Source organism: Tachysurus vachellii, chromosome 18 (genome assembly GCF_030014155.1).
Source record: "Tachysurus vachellii isolate PV-2020 chromosome 18, HZAU_Pvac_v1, whole genome shotgun sequence".
NCBI classification, from domain to species: Eukaryota; Metazoa; Chordata; class Actinopteri; order Siluriformes; family Bagridae; genus Tachysurus; species Tachysurus vachellii.
Genome location: NC_083477.1, coordinates 10,761,687 through 10,775,033, shown reverse-complemented (window position 1 = coordinate 10,775,033; position 13,347 = coordinate 10,761,687). Strand labels below are relative to the sequence as shown.

The following is a 13,347-nucleotide window of genomic DNA, read 5'->3' as shown; positions in this document are numbered from 1 at the left end:
CAGCATCTCGGTGCGTCTGTAATCAGAGAGCATTTCTTTTTCTTTCCTTTTTTTATGCGCTCCTTCTTTGCGTTTGCGCAAAAATTTGCGGTGGTATTTTCGCACCGTGATTGCAGGTCCCTGGCAGAAAGGTACAAGTTCAGAAAGTCTGCGTACTACCAAAAGGGGCGTAGTTTTTTCGGGGTTTTTTTAATTTATTTATTTATTTGTTTATTTATACTTTTTAGAGCTGTGGTATGCTGTTTTGGACGTGGCCTAAGGTTCATAGCCTGCTACTAATCCATCCATTCTGATATTATATTATATTAGAGTTTTTATTTCTAAACTATCCACTGATTGAACTTTAGATTATTTACAGACCTGTTTGTTTTTGTTTTACTGAGATTTGGATTGAACTTATTCATATCAAGGAATATAATCAAAAACATCCAGAGATGTGCCAGCTCCAGATCCAGTTGTGTTCCACTTCAAGAAGACCAATCCTTTGAGGTTCCTGAGGCATCTAGAGATGTACCAGCTCCAGTTTTGTTCCACTTCATGGAAATTTGGGCATTTAAAGAGGAGATGCCAACTAGGAGGTTGTTGTCTTTGAGGACAACAACCTCCTAATCAATACACAATTGACAGACTTTATATGACTTTAGAAAGATCATTATTCATAATAACACTCTCTGGTGTCACCCAAATGAGGATGAGGTTCATTTTTGTGTCCGTTTTTCCTTGGCACAGTCACCGCAGGCTTGCTCATTGGGTATATATTCAAACACATTTAAGTCTAATATTAATCTTGAACATTTGTACAATATTAATCTTTGTATATCATTAAGCTTTTTGTACTTGTGTTCTGTAAAGCTGCTATGAGACAATGTCCATTATTACAAATACGCTATACAAATAAAATTAAATTGAATTGAAATTCTAAAATTATTAGTATTTTTCTCTTTTTTTTAATACTCATGGACACCTCTTCAAGATAGGAAATAAAATAATGGCTTGTGCATGCAATGTAGATCTCAAGCCAGTTTCTGCCAGGTATGAAATCTGAATAGTCTATGTGCCATTGTGATTTTTCTTCCTCTCAATTGTTCTAAAACCACAAAAAAAACCCCACTAATTTTCTAGTACTGGAATAAACCCTGAATATTTAGTAGAGCAAAGCAATAAATAAACTTATTAACATGGTTAAAAGCAGATGAACAAAAGCAAAGAACATGTTAAACAGCACTTCAGCCACCAGTTTTACTAATTTCATCTCCAGCGTCAGTGACCGTAGACTACAATGTTAAAGACAGAAATAAATCAATTAGTCAAATCGATATGTAAAATAATTCAGATCTTTGCATCATATTAAAATATTTGAATATATACAAGTAAAATGTCGTCATGGGGGGCACGGTGGCTTAGTGGTTAGCACGTTCGCCTCACACCTCCAGGGTCGGGGTTCGATTCCCGCCTCCACCTTGTGTGTGTGGAGTTTGCATGTTCTCCCCGTGTCTCGGGGGTTTCCTCCGGGTACTCCGGTTTCCTCCCCCGGTCCAAAGACATGCATGGTAGGTTGATTGGCATCTCTGGAAAATTGTCCCTAGTGTGTGATTGCGTGAGTGAATGAGAGTGTGTGTGTGTGTGTGTGTGTGTGTGCCCTGCGATGGGTTGGCACTCCGTCCAGGGTGTATCCTGCCTTGATGCCCAATGACGCCTGAGATAGGCACAGGCTCCCCGTGACCCGAGGTAGTTTGGATAAGCGGTAGAAGATGAATGAATGAATGAAAAAATGTCGTCATGGACTAGCTGCACACACAAGATGCAGATAATCTGAGTCATGGTAAGGAAATTTTTTTAAATGTTCAAGATGGCGCTCCACCAGAATGCAGTATTGGAAGCATAGCTTTCAACCAGAGAAATTTACAAAGATCCAAAATCTAAAATAGCTGGTGTAGTTATAGGTTTTCATTTCAACCAAAACAGAGACCCGGTTGCTTCATATAACTAAAAGGCATGGCCTCTATTTGACTCAGACTAAAACCTGTAGCCACACTGGCTGTTTGAGGATAAGATTTCCTCAGTGGCTAATACAACTGATTTAGCTGAGGAATTATGAAACACCGGTTGTACAGGGATGTGGAACACCAAGTCTACTGCACTGTTCTTGCTCTACTTGCACAACATAAGTAGCTTTGCAGAAAATAACAAAGAACAAGGGCTACTGTACCTGCATGTCTCTTAGGTTTCTTTATGCACAGAGAGTTGAAAATAAAATTGTGCTCTATCTGTGCAATTTAATACCAACATTTTCATGCTTTTTCCCTTCAAAAATTTTAGCATAGTGTAAGTCGTTTTTAATTTAAAATTGTATGTTTATTTATGCTTTACACATTTAATTAAAAAATATCTGTAGCATACAGTGACACTTGCTGCTTTACAGAGTGTATTTTTTTCTATGTTCAAACATAAATGCATAGTCTATGCCATGATCTTTTATTTGTTACAGCAATGAATATAACAAATCAAGTTGCATTCATTATTGTGTTTGTTATTGAGTTCTTGTAGCTATTAGATTATTTTATTGTTCAGTAGAATGAAATATGTTTAAGTCAAACATTAATTACTGTATATATATATGTGTGTGCATATACAGTATTTATTTATTTATTTATTTATTTATTTATTACCAAAAAAAAGGACCTAAAGAGATAAAAAAAAAAAAGTCTATAAACTGTCATAAAAATGTAGTCTGCTTCCACCTGGTGGTCAGTATTGGAAATGTAATAATACTTTATACCAGACAGCAGCAGTAACTGCATTGGAAACAGGTGAAAACCCACCTTCTACAATTGATTTGCTGTGTTATATATATTTAAAAGCTTAGTAGTAATAAGTATCTCAAAAGCACTTATTTATTAAAAATAAACATATTGTATTGGTGGGATTCACTCACCATCCACTTTATTAGGAACACATATAAATCTGCTTATTCATGCAGTTATCTAATAAGTCACTTTTCTAAAATTATGCAGATACGAGTCTGCAGCTTCAGTTAATGTACACATCAACCTTTATAATGAGGAAAAATTGTGGTTTCAGTGACTGAGTGATTTTGACTGTGGCCTGGCTGTTGGATCCAGAGGGGCTTCGTTTGAGTATTAGTATAATTGCTGATCTCTGGGGATTTTCACAAATTATAGTCTCTAGAGTTTTCTCAGAAGAGTGCAATGGTGAAAAAACCTTCAGATGGAAATGCCTAGTTGATGAGAGAGATCAACTGACAATGGCCAGACTGGTTCAAACTGACAGAAAGGCTACAGTAACTCAGGTAACCACTCTGTACACTTTTGGTGAGCAGAAAAGCATCTTAGAATGCATGTTGAATCTTGAGTCTACAACAGCAGAAGAACACTTCCACTTCTTTCAGCCAAAGAAAGCTGAGGCTACAGTGGACACAGACTATAAAAAATGTACCCTGGTCTGATGAATCTTGATTTCCAAAGAGCAATCCATAGACCCAACCTGCCTTGTGTCAAAACTTCACGTTTTCTTGGCACTCTTAGGGCCTGTTAATATCAATCAGTTACTGCTTAAATGCCATAGCCTATTTGATTATTGATGGTGACCATGTGCATCTTTTAAGTTTTTGGCTGGAGAATGTTGTATATCTCCCTTGACAATTCTTCTGCCCAAGGAATGGGCCAAGTGTGAAAATTAGCTGTGCAAAGTTCTGTGCCATAAATGGGGTCTGTGCCTTTTCAAACTGTGGAAAGAAATATACTGTACACTTCAGAATTATTTGTCATTGTACTGTTATAGACAGACAGTGAGTTTCTAGACATTTGGGTGAAACTAACATCTCAGTGCAAATCCAATCTGCAAATACTGCAAAGACTCAGTCATATTTTCTATTCATCTAGTATACTGAACCTTATCTTATGATCTTTTCAATAACTAGAGTGCAGAAAATCAAATATTTCCCAACACATGACCAACAGAAAAAATAAACGCCTATACATCCACTAGTTTGTTTATTCTTGATTAATGCACATTCGTGTACCAAATGGTCACTGTACGGTTAAATATTGAATTTTTTCAGTGGTCTAATGATAACAAATGGTCAGAGTCTCACAAAAGCACACACACGTTTAGATATGTAAAGTTCACACACCGAAACTAATATTATTTCAGAAAACAGCAGTTCAAACAGTTCAAACAAAAGGTTATAAAGAAGAATGGTGCAACCATTTTTGATAAATTTCACTGCTCACTAATTATCTTTCATCCATTATTATCATCACCCTCATGTCTGATAAATAAATAAATGCAGCAATAACCTGTCAAATGGTCAACTAAAGCTGAAGTCTATTGATCTAATATTTCAGTTTTAAGTTTTTAATTCTTTAAATGAAAGTAATTTTCAATTACAATTTACACTATTACCTTTTCATAGTTAATGAATAACTCACTTAAATTTACTCACTTAAACAGAAAGCTCTATTCATGCATCATTTTCTTTCCATTGTTTTAACCATGTGACAGTTTCACAACTGTTCATAAGACATTCATAAGACAACTGTGCAACACATTTGGCATAAAAGTTGATATTAGGGAGTTCTTCCACATCCCACCTTGTACCTCCCACGTTTCTTCTCTCCTCCTTCTTTCTTATGTTTATCAGCCCGATATCACTCTGCTTAACTGTACTGCCAGTTCCATCCATCAACTGCCAGCATGAGCACACGCCAATCAAAAACCAACTCAGACACAGACGTGTGTACCTCAGTTAGTGTGTTCGATGTAGAGCCAGTAGTGGAGGAGACGGCAATCCATCGTATTGTCAATGTTTTTCAACCCTATATCCAGCCCTGTGTGGCTGAACTGGTGGGCTCCACGCTTTTCATCTTCACTGGCTGCATGTCTGTTATAGAGAATCCACAGGACACTGGGAGTCTGCAGCCAGCTCTAGCACATGGCCTCGCACTGAGCATCGTCATTGCACTGTTTGGAGAGATCAGGTATTCACCTGGATACAGTGACTTGACTTTTTTCCTGCAACAATTAATTTACACTATTTATTTTTTTTTAGATTTATTTATGACAAATTTGTTCAATGCAATTCTACAACAAAATCAACATACTTGACAAAATCAACAAAAACTAACATTTTTTTGCATGCATCATTCATCATTCAATTTTTATGATATCCACAGACAGTAAAACACGATATTCTGTTAACCTGCTAGATTTTAAAATGAACGTACAGGAATTCAGCTATGTGCATTGACACAACTTTGTTCCTGCAGTGGAGGTCACTTCAACCCCGCTGTCTCTGTATCTGTTTACCTGATTGGGGGTCTTAATGTTATTCTGTTGATACCGTATATTATGGCACAACTGTGTGGTGGACTCATTGGAGCAGGTCTGGCTAAAGTAAGTCGCATATTATTCACTGAGCTAGAATGTTTAAAATCTGTTAAATATCCAGTGTATCTCCATGCACTTTATTTATCTTAGACCAACTCTGCTTATCTGTATTTGTTCGTTTCTTATACGCACGCTGCTTGACATTATCATGGAATACAGGAAACTGAGTGGTGTTGCACAGATTATCTAAAAGCAAATCAATGACTCTGATATACATGTCTGTGTGTGTGTTATATATACATATAAGATACATTTATAAAGATGTAATATTCTCTTCTGTTCCTTAGAGTATCTCACTAGCACACAATTACTACAATGCATCTGGTGGTGCATTTAACACAGTCCAAGAGCGAGCACAGGTTGAACCTGCAGTTATAGCTGAGATGGTAATGTCATTGTTCCTGACTATGTCAGTGTGTATGGGAGCGGTGAATGGCAAGACACGTACCTTACTAGCTCCATTCTGTATTGGATTGACAGTTGCTGCTGATATCTTAGCAGGGTGAGTATGGCATGATAACACACACTAGACTTTAATTTGGTTTATTAATTTTTAATCAGACTGATATTAAAAACAGATGTTCCTCAATGTTTTCCTTTTTATTTCCTGTATTTTATTATCTGACTGTCTGAAGGTTTGTTACTTAACCTATGACTATCCGTCTTGGTGTATTTTGTGTGCATAAAAGAATGACTTTTGGCAGTCAGGAGGAAATACGGACTCACCTTGTCGGATATTTGTTCTTGTGTCTGTTCCTTTTGGCAGCTCCGATATCTTCTCTGACCTACACATTTGTTGATAGCTCAGTTTTTTTTGGTTGGAAACTGTGACTCAAAGCACAGCTATGAAAGTATAAGGGGATGCCATAATGTTTTATTTTGCCAGACCTTACACAGTAATTTGCTGCTAATGTACCAGAACTTAACCTCAACTTGCATTCTTACTTGCATAAGTGGTTTTAGTAGCTCTAATATTGTTTTTACTATAGTTGTAAAACAATAAGGAAAGGTTTCTCTAGCATGCAGCATTTTTGCCAAATCTGCCACAGATGTCTTTATTCATCCAAAATATCTGCACTTCTGATTATTTGGACTGATTTTCAAATATGTCACGTCAGTTATGTGCACTCTTAGGGCTGGAGTGCTGGAACCCACTTGGCCAGTTCTTTAACCACCCAAATTATATCCTTAAATACATGAATTCTCCATGCAGTCTCCAGTCACCTAAACCTGTGTTTCCATTTCCATTTCTACCAACTTCTAGTCTCCCACCTTTTTTTATGAATACACTAGTTGCTTTGTTGAAAAATCATTATTACATTTTTTTTATATAATGTTTTTAATTGCACCAACTCTTTTTTATTGCTTTTGTTTTTAAATGTGGTTCAGAGAGACAATTTGTGTACTCTTGTATGACGTAAAATGCATCTATAATACATCTAGTGTCATTTCACATTTTTATTTTCCTGTGAATAATCATTATCCAGATATACAGTAATCCTGATACTGAAGATGCCTGGCATGAGTAAGTTTAAATAGGATTTGAGAACTTCCCTATCACACTTTAAAGAAAGTTTAGAACCTATAATTATATTTAAGAACCATTAAACATCTTAGAAAGTAATTCAAGGAGTAATGAAGGCTATTTAGACATAAAATGATGACTAAATAACTCTGTCCAGTCAAAAACAGCTGCTGGATCCATTAAACTTACAATGAACTGTAACTCTTCCTCCTTGTTTCCAGCCTCATTAACACAAAGCCTCACAGCAAGTGAGCAGTCAGGGTATAATTAGAGCACTGTTAAAGAACACTAAAGCTAATGCTCAAAGCCTCTACATGGACCGAGGTATCCTACCCATGCAGCTTGCATATTATTGTTCTTACTTAATTTGTGTAAAATGTTTCTTATTTTACACATTTTATTTAATTAGTGTGTTTAACTATAGATATTGTGACTAAGCAGCTTTACAGTAGAATGTCTCTGGTTCGATCGTGTGCTCAAGCCACAATGTAACACGTTGTTTTGTGAGATTTTTACATATCTTTGTTGGTTTCCTCAGGGTTCACTGGTTTCCTTCCACCTCTCAAAATACATGCATGTAGGTGGACTGGCTGTGATAAATTGCTCTTCTGTGTAAATTAATGTGTTCAGGATGCCCTGTGAGAGACTGGCCTCTTGCCCAGGTTGTATTTCCAGCCAATTTCTCAGCTTTCATGTGATATGATTGAATCCATGACTACTTTGGCCAGTATAAAGGGCTTAATGAATGTTATCTGTTTACATCATTTGCTGAAATTTTACCTAAAATAAACTTCACACTTTACTGTCATCCAAGTAGAAGATGGGCAGCTTTCCAGTGTAAATTGTTCCACACATCAATTTTTCTCAAGATAAAGGTGTACAGTGTGCAGAGGCACACTGATTTCAACATCTGGAGCTGCAGCAGTTGCACTTGTTTTAGCCAGAATAAATGCTTAAAGTTGAAAGGATACAAGTCCTTATTATACACACCGCTTTATGCTAAGAAATTATCAGCCCTGTGCATTGTAGTTAATTTATATATTTATAGTCTCTTCCTGATAAAGACAAAACAATGTGAATCAGTATTGCCTCCTGCTATTGTTTCAAATGCCCAACAAAGTATATTAGTTGAGCTCAGGCAAAAGTGAGCGAGCTCAAATTTCTTGTGGCGTTAGAATAAGCCCCCCACTGCCACCTGAATAAATACTCTTACTCACACAGCCTTCATATGTTCAATACGCCATCTGTGTTTTCATCCTTCCCAGTTTCTATCACATCAATTACCATGGGTCATGTGGTTAATCTCTCCCAACATGTAAGAGCGCAGTAACCAATTACCCATAGCCTAACAGTGCCAGCTCACACTGTCTGACCTTTTGGTATGCACCTCCCTCTGTACATTTCTTTTTTATTTCTTCATTTTGGCCAGTACAAACTAAATTTATTTGTCTTTATAGCTTCAAATATTGTTCAGCTCAGTGCTCTACTTGCTCTCATTAAGGTGGCCAATGAGAACAAATCTATACAAAAACTGAATTTGTTGGGTTTTATTGCTATTCTAGGATCTTTTTGACTCTTTTCAGCTGTCTAAATATAATATGGAGATACAGTATGGAAAAGAAATCAGACCCCCTTTAGTATAGTATAAAGTATAAAGATGTGACAGATTTGCTGATTGCCTGTGCTGTGACCTAATACGAATGATTTAATATGCTGTACTGAGTGTACATATTGTTTATCATTTAGAGGAGCAGTCTCTGGGGCATGCATGAACCCAGCACGTGCTTTTGGACCAGCAGCAGTAGCAAATTACTGGACATATCACTGGATCTACTGGATTGGACCCATAGCTGGTGCAGTGCTCACTGCTACTCTCATTCGGTAAATATGCAGCTATTAACAGGAATGTCAATATCAAACAGTAAATTATATATATTTTAAATATTAACAAATGTCTTATAATACTCTAGATTTGTTCATATTGCATGTTGCTTTTATACTTTTCTAGGCTGATGCTGGGGGACGAGAAGATTAGAGTGATACTGAAGTAACCTGACAAAAAAAAAAAATCAATGTAAATTATGTCACTAGTTCTTCCACTATGTCATTTCTAAATTGTTAATCGTTCAGTTTTGGTACTTCATAATAATACAAAATAGTACCTAATATAGGCAACAGAATATAATATAATAAGTAGAATAGGTCAGAATTTTGAGTATTTCTCAAATCTAAAATATTTTGATTGATTTGGTGTGACACTTACATATACACACAAAAACAAATTACATGTAATTTTTTTTTTTTTACAAAAGTTCAGAGTTTAACATGATCTTCATATGACTTTTAAACTGTTGCACATAATTCTTTTTAACGGCTTCAGCAGTAATGTACACTCTACATATCTACTATGCAGTGTGAGTCTTTTCATTGCTCATTGTTCAGTTTTATGCTATATGATGCCTGGAGACCAGCCTGGGCTGGTTATATATTTTATTTTTTTATTTCAAATGTATGCCACATTTGAAATTTCAGTTCATTACCTTGCTGAAGAATCACTGACTGTATAATTGTGATTGAAATTTCTTTATAAATCTGATAAACATTTCAACAGCAAATCACCCTGTTTTTCAGTAGGAATTTCAAATAAAGCTTAAGCTAATTTATTTAGAAGTAAAAACAAGCTTTGAGAGAACAAGAACATCAAATTTCCATTTCATATTTATGCCATTTAACTACTAGAAAACTCTATGTGCATAATTTGAAAAGCAGAACCTCTAGGACCAAACAGATTTCCTTAGACCTAATGATACCTTATGTACATAATATATTCTATACTGTCTCTTATTCTTCCCATCACTGTATCTCCACCATAATCATGCTGGCAGTACCTAGAATTGATTGTGCTATAGATGGTCTTTATTATTTCATAGTCATATTCAGATGTATTCTATTTTTTGTGTTTTTTTTGATATGTAATAAATCTTTCCACTCATCTACGTCACGTGATTATCTCTGTCTTTTTCATAAGAGTACACGTAAAATCATGATCAACATTCAAACAAAGTATATAGATTATATATTAGAAGCTATTCTTAACCTCATTTTATAATTCATCTAATACTTTAAAGTTAAAATACACACATTTAAGTAAAACCTTTTAAATATAACCATGAAAAGAAATATGTTTCTTACAGCCATGTTTTTGTTTTTACAGTATATCAGGGAAAGTTCCAAGTAGAATTCCTTCCAAAACCTTACAAACCATTCTGTGGTGTTATTTATATTAAATTGTGAGTTATGTTTTCAATTCATTATTCTCTGCATTTTGAATGATCAGTAATAAGGAGGAATGTGGTATTAGACTGCTTAATATTTTTAGTGGAGGACATTTTTTGTGGTTAGCACATTTGACTCACACCTTCCCTGTGTGTGCATGTGTGTGTGTGTGTGTGTGATTGTAATTGTGTGTGTGTGTGTGTGTGTGTGTGTGTGATTGTAATTGTGTGTGTGTGTGTGTGTGTGTGTGTGTGATTGTAATTGTGTGTGTGTGTGTATGTGATAGGCTGCCCTCATTGCCAGAGTTCATGGGCTTAGCCCCAGATTCCCAGTGACCATTTGTAGGATAAGAGGTACAGAACATGGATGGATGGATGGATGGATGGATGGATGGATGGATTGATGAATGGATGGATGGATGGATGGATGGATTGATGAATGGATGGATGGATGAATGGATGGATGGATGAATGGATGCATGTAATTCCTTCGTTGAAAATTATCATTCTCTTTTAAGTCAATGAAAACGTCTGAGAGATGCATTCATTTACGTGTGAAATGTCTTTCAGGTGTTTACAAACTGACCAAATGATCAGCAGAGACCCAGACTGGATAGCAAGACACAAATTTTACTGCAGCTGCTGAGACCACTCAGATTTCAGAACCACAGCTGAGAAGTTGCTAAGAACCAGTTAGGCAGTAACATGGATGAAGTGATAAATCCAACACCATGGAATATTAGTTTCAGAAATTGTAGCTTGAATCTTTCATCTCCTGCTGAGTTGTTAAAACATGTTTGAACAGTGTATTAGACATGATAACACCACGTCTGGTGTTCTTTGCTGCAAATATTAGAATTTCTGGCTTTTAAGCAAAATATCTTGAATCAACAAACGTCAATAAAAGGTCAGCTGGACAGCACTGTGTGAGTTGTACAGGTAGGATTTCAATTTTAAGCACAAAGTTTGACAATTCAAATAATATGTAAATAGTCTTAAAACTTGAGAATTCCTGGACAAAATGCATCGAAATGCATAAAAACTTAGTTTAAATGTTCTGGAAAAGCCCTCACATTAATTATTGCTTGTAAACTCATAAGAACAGACTCACATGTTACCCCATCAGTTCAAACCTCCAGCCACCAGCTCACGTCTGTAGTGGCATTTAAGAAAAGATAAATATTTCTGGTATTCAAAATATTGTTCGAATATAAGATCATATCTCTCGGGGTGTGGTGTCAATACAGCACAGGACAGCACAGGACACAGCACCATCTACCACCACAGCCGGAAGTAGAACAAAGTGAAAGCAGAATTAAATTCATTCGTTTATTTTTTCAAATAATTTTTGCTTTGTACTCTTTTGAGACGTGATGTTTCTGGCACATTTCTGAGTAAAAAAATAAATAACAATGAAATGATTCATTTATTATTCAATGGGATTTATTTGAAGCCCAAAAGTGTGCATTTTGTTGCATTTAAAAAAAACAATTATATTTTCTTGCACTGTTTATTATTATTATTATTTATATTGTTTATTTTTACTGTCTTTTTTATTTTATTTTTAGCTGTGCAAATAAAAGGGCTGTCTTTTTTTTTTTCAAATGAGATGCAAAGTAAATTTCTACATTTGAAAAATTCTTATATATTATTCAATGTGTCTAACAATTCAAACAATTCATTGGTGTTTAGCCAGGCAGGGATATGATGAATATATGGAGCTTTATCCTTTCTTATATATAAATGGGTTCCTCCGGTATTCATGTTAAGGTATACCATTCCATTTTAAATTTGGTTTAAATGCTTTAGTAAAAATTTAAGCTCATTATTACAAATTTTAATCATGCAGTAATTTTAACAAACAAACAAACAAATAAAACAAATAAATAAATGTTCATCTATCGGGAATAATCAAACGTTAAAGTTTAAATGTTTAAAATGTTTGATTATAGCTCTAACATTATAAATCTTTAAAATGCTTTCTCCAGATTGTATCTGCAATGAGAAAAAGGCGAGTGTGTGGACAATTGTGATCAATTTTACTAATGACATTAAAGAATTTTATTTATGGATTAAAAGTGGTAGCTGAATTACCATGAATAATTACCGCGAATTACTCCTTACCATGAGTCAGGTGTGATCAATAAAGCTGACATGCATTTTGCTCCAGTTGAGGCTGGATTCTGCTCCTCATTACCTTATGAATTGAAAGAAAAAGAATTCTGTCAGTGAAGTTGCAGCAAAACTTGATTACAAACCAAGAATGAAGAGGAAAGGAGGTATTTTGTTCAGAGAGGAGAGAGCCAGTATCAGATTTAGCTTTTGTGTATGGTTCCTGCTTCCTCTGTGGAGTAAGTGCAGTGAAAAGATGGACTGAGTGGATGGCTATCATGCTGTTTCACATTGTGCAGCAGCACAGCAGTGGCCCACATGGGAAAGCTTGGCAGGCGGTGCTCTAAACTAATTAGCCAGCATATAGAGTGAACTCCCATCGGTCTTCCAGGCCAGGGGCATTGCGCTCCCCTGAGATCCCTGGCCCGTTCCACCACTAAACTGCCCCCGCTGTGGGAAGTCTAGCAGATGGGGCTCAGACTGGAACCAAACGCCCAAGGCTGAGTAGAACAATAGTGGATGGACACAAACTAAATAAAGCATTAATTTCCTTAGCCTGCTTGACAGATGCATACAGATGTGCCAGAAGAATTCATGCCAGGAAATTCAGTAATTGGCAGAAATTAGATGTTGTTAATATATTTCATGAATGTTTGAATATGTCTTGGAACAAATGCAAATGTGTGTAAACACCTTTAACAAATAATGATAGTAAAGTTTTGCACCCATATTTGACTATATATTTTACTGTAGAGATTTACAGACATAATGTCTTATACATTACATTATAATTAAGTATGTATTTATCATTAAAAAAAAAACTGAAATTGATGACAAATTTAAGTAAAACCAAGCCATGTAAAAGAGAAAGACGAAAGACAAAGTAAAGGAAAAGCCAACATAAAGGATCTAAACAAAATGGTGAGCCTTGACCTACATCTTACATACCTCTAGAGCAATGAACACCATTCATTCTCTCAGTTTTAATGATGGTGGAGATGATGAGAGAACTAACGGGTTAGACAA

General features: G+C 35.6%; 1 protein-coding gene across 1 annotated transcript; it reads left to right on the top strand.

Moving 5' to 3' along the window:
* The first annotated feature begins 4,677 nt into the window (after positions 1-4,677).
* On the top strand, positions 4,678-9,234 carry LOC132861596 (aquaporin-8-like). Its single transcript, XM_060893194.1, has 5 exons — positions 4,678-5,000; positions 5,289-5,415; positions 5,697-5,911; positions 8,681-8,815; positions 8,943-9,234. Exons 1-5 carry the CDS (start codon positions 4,717-4,719, stop codon positions 8,983-8,985), a joined length of 804 nt encoding a protein of 267 aa, XP_060749177.1. The 5' UTR covers positions 4,678-4,716; the 3' UTR covers positions 8,986-9,234.
* The last annotated feature ends 4,113 nt before the right edge of the window (positions 9,235-13,347 follow it).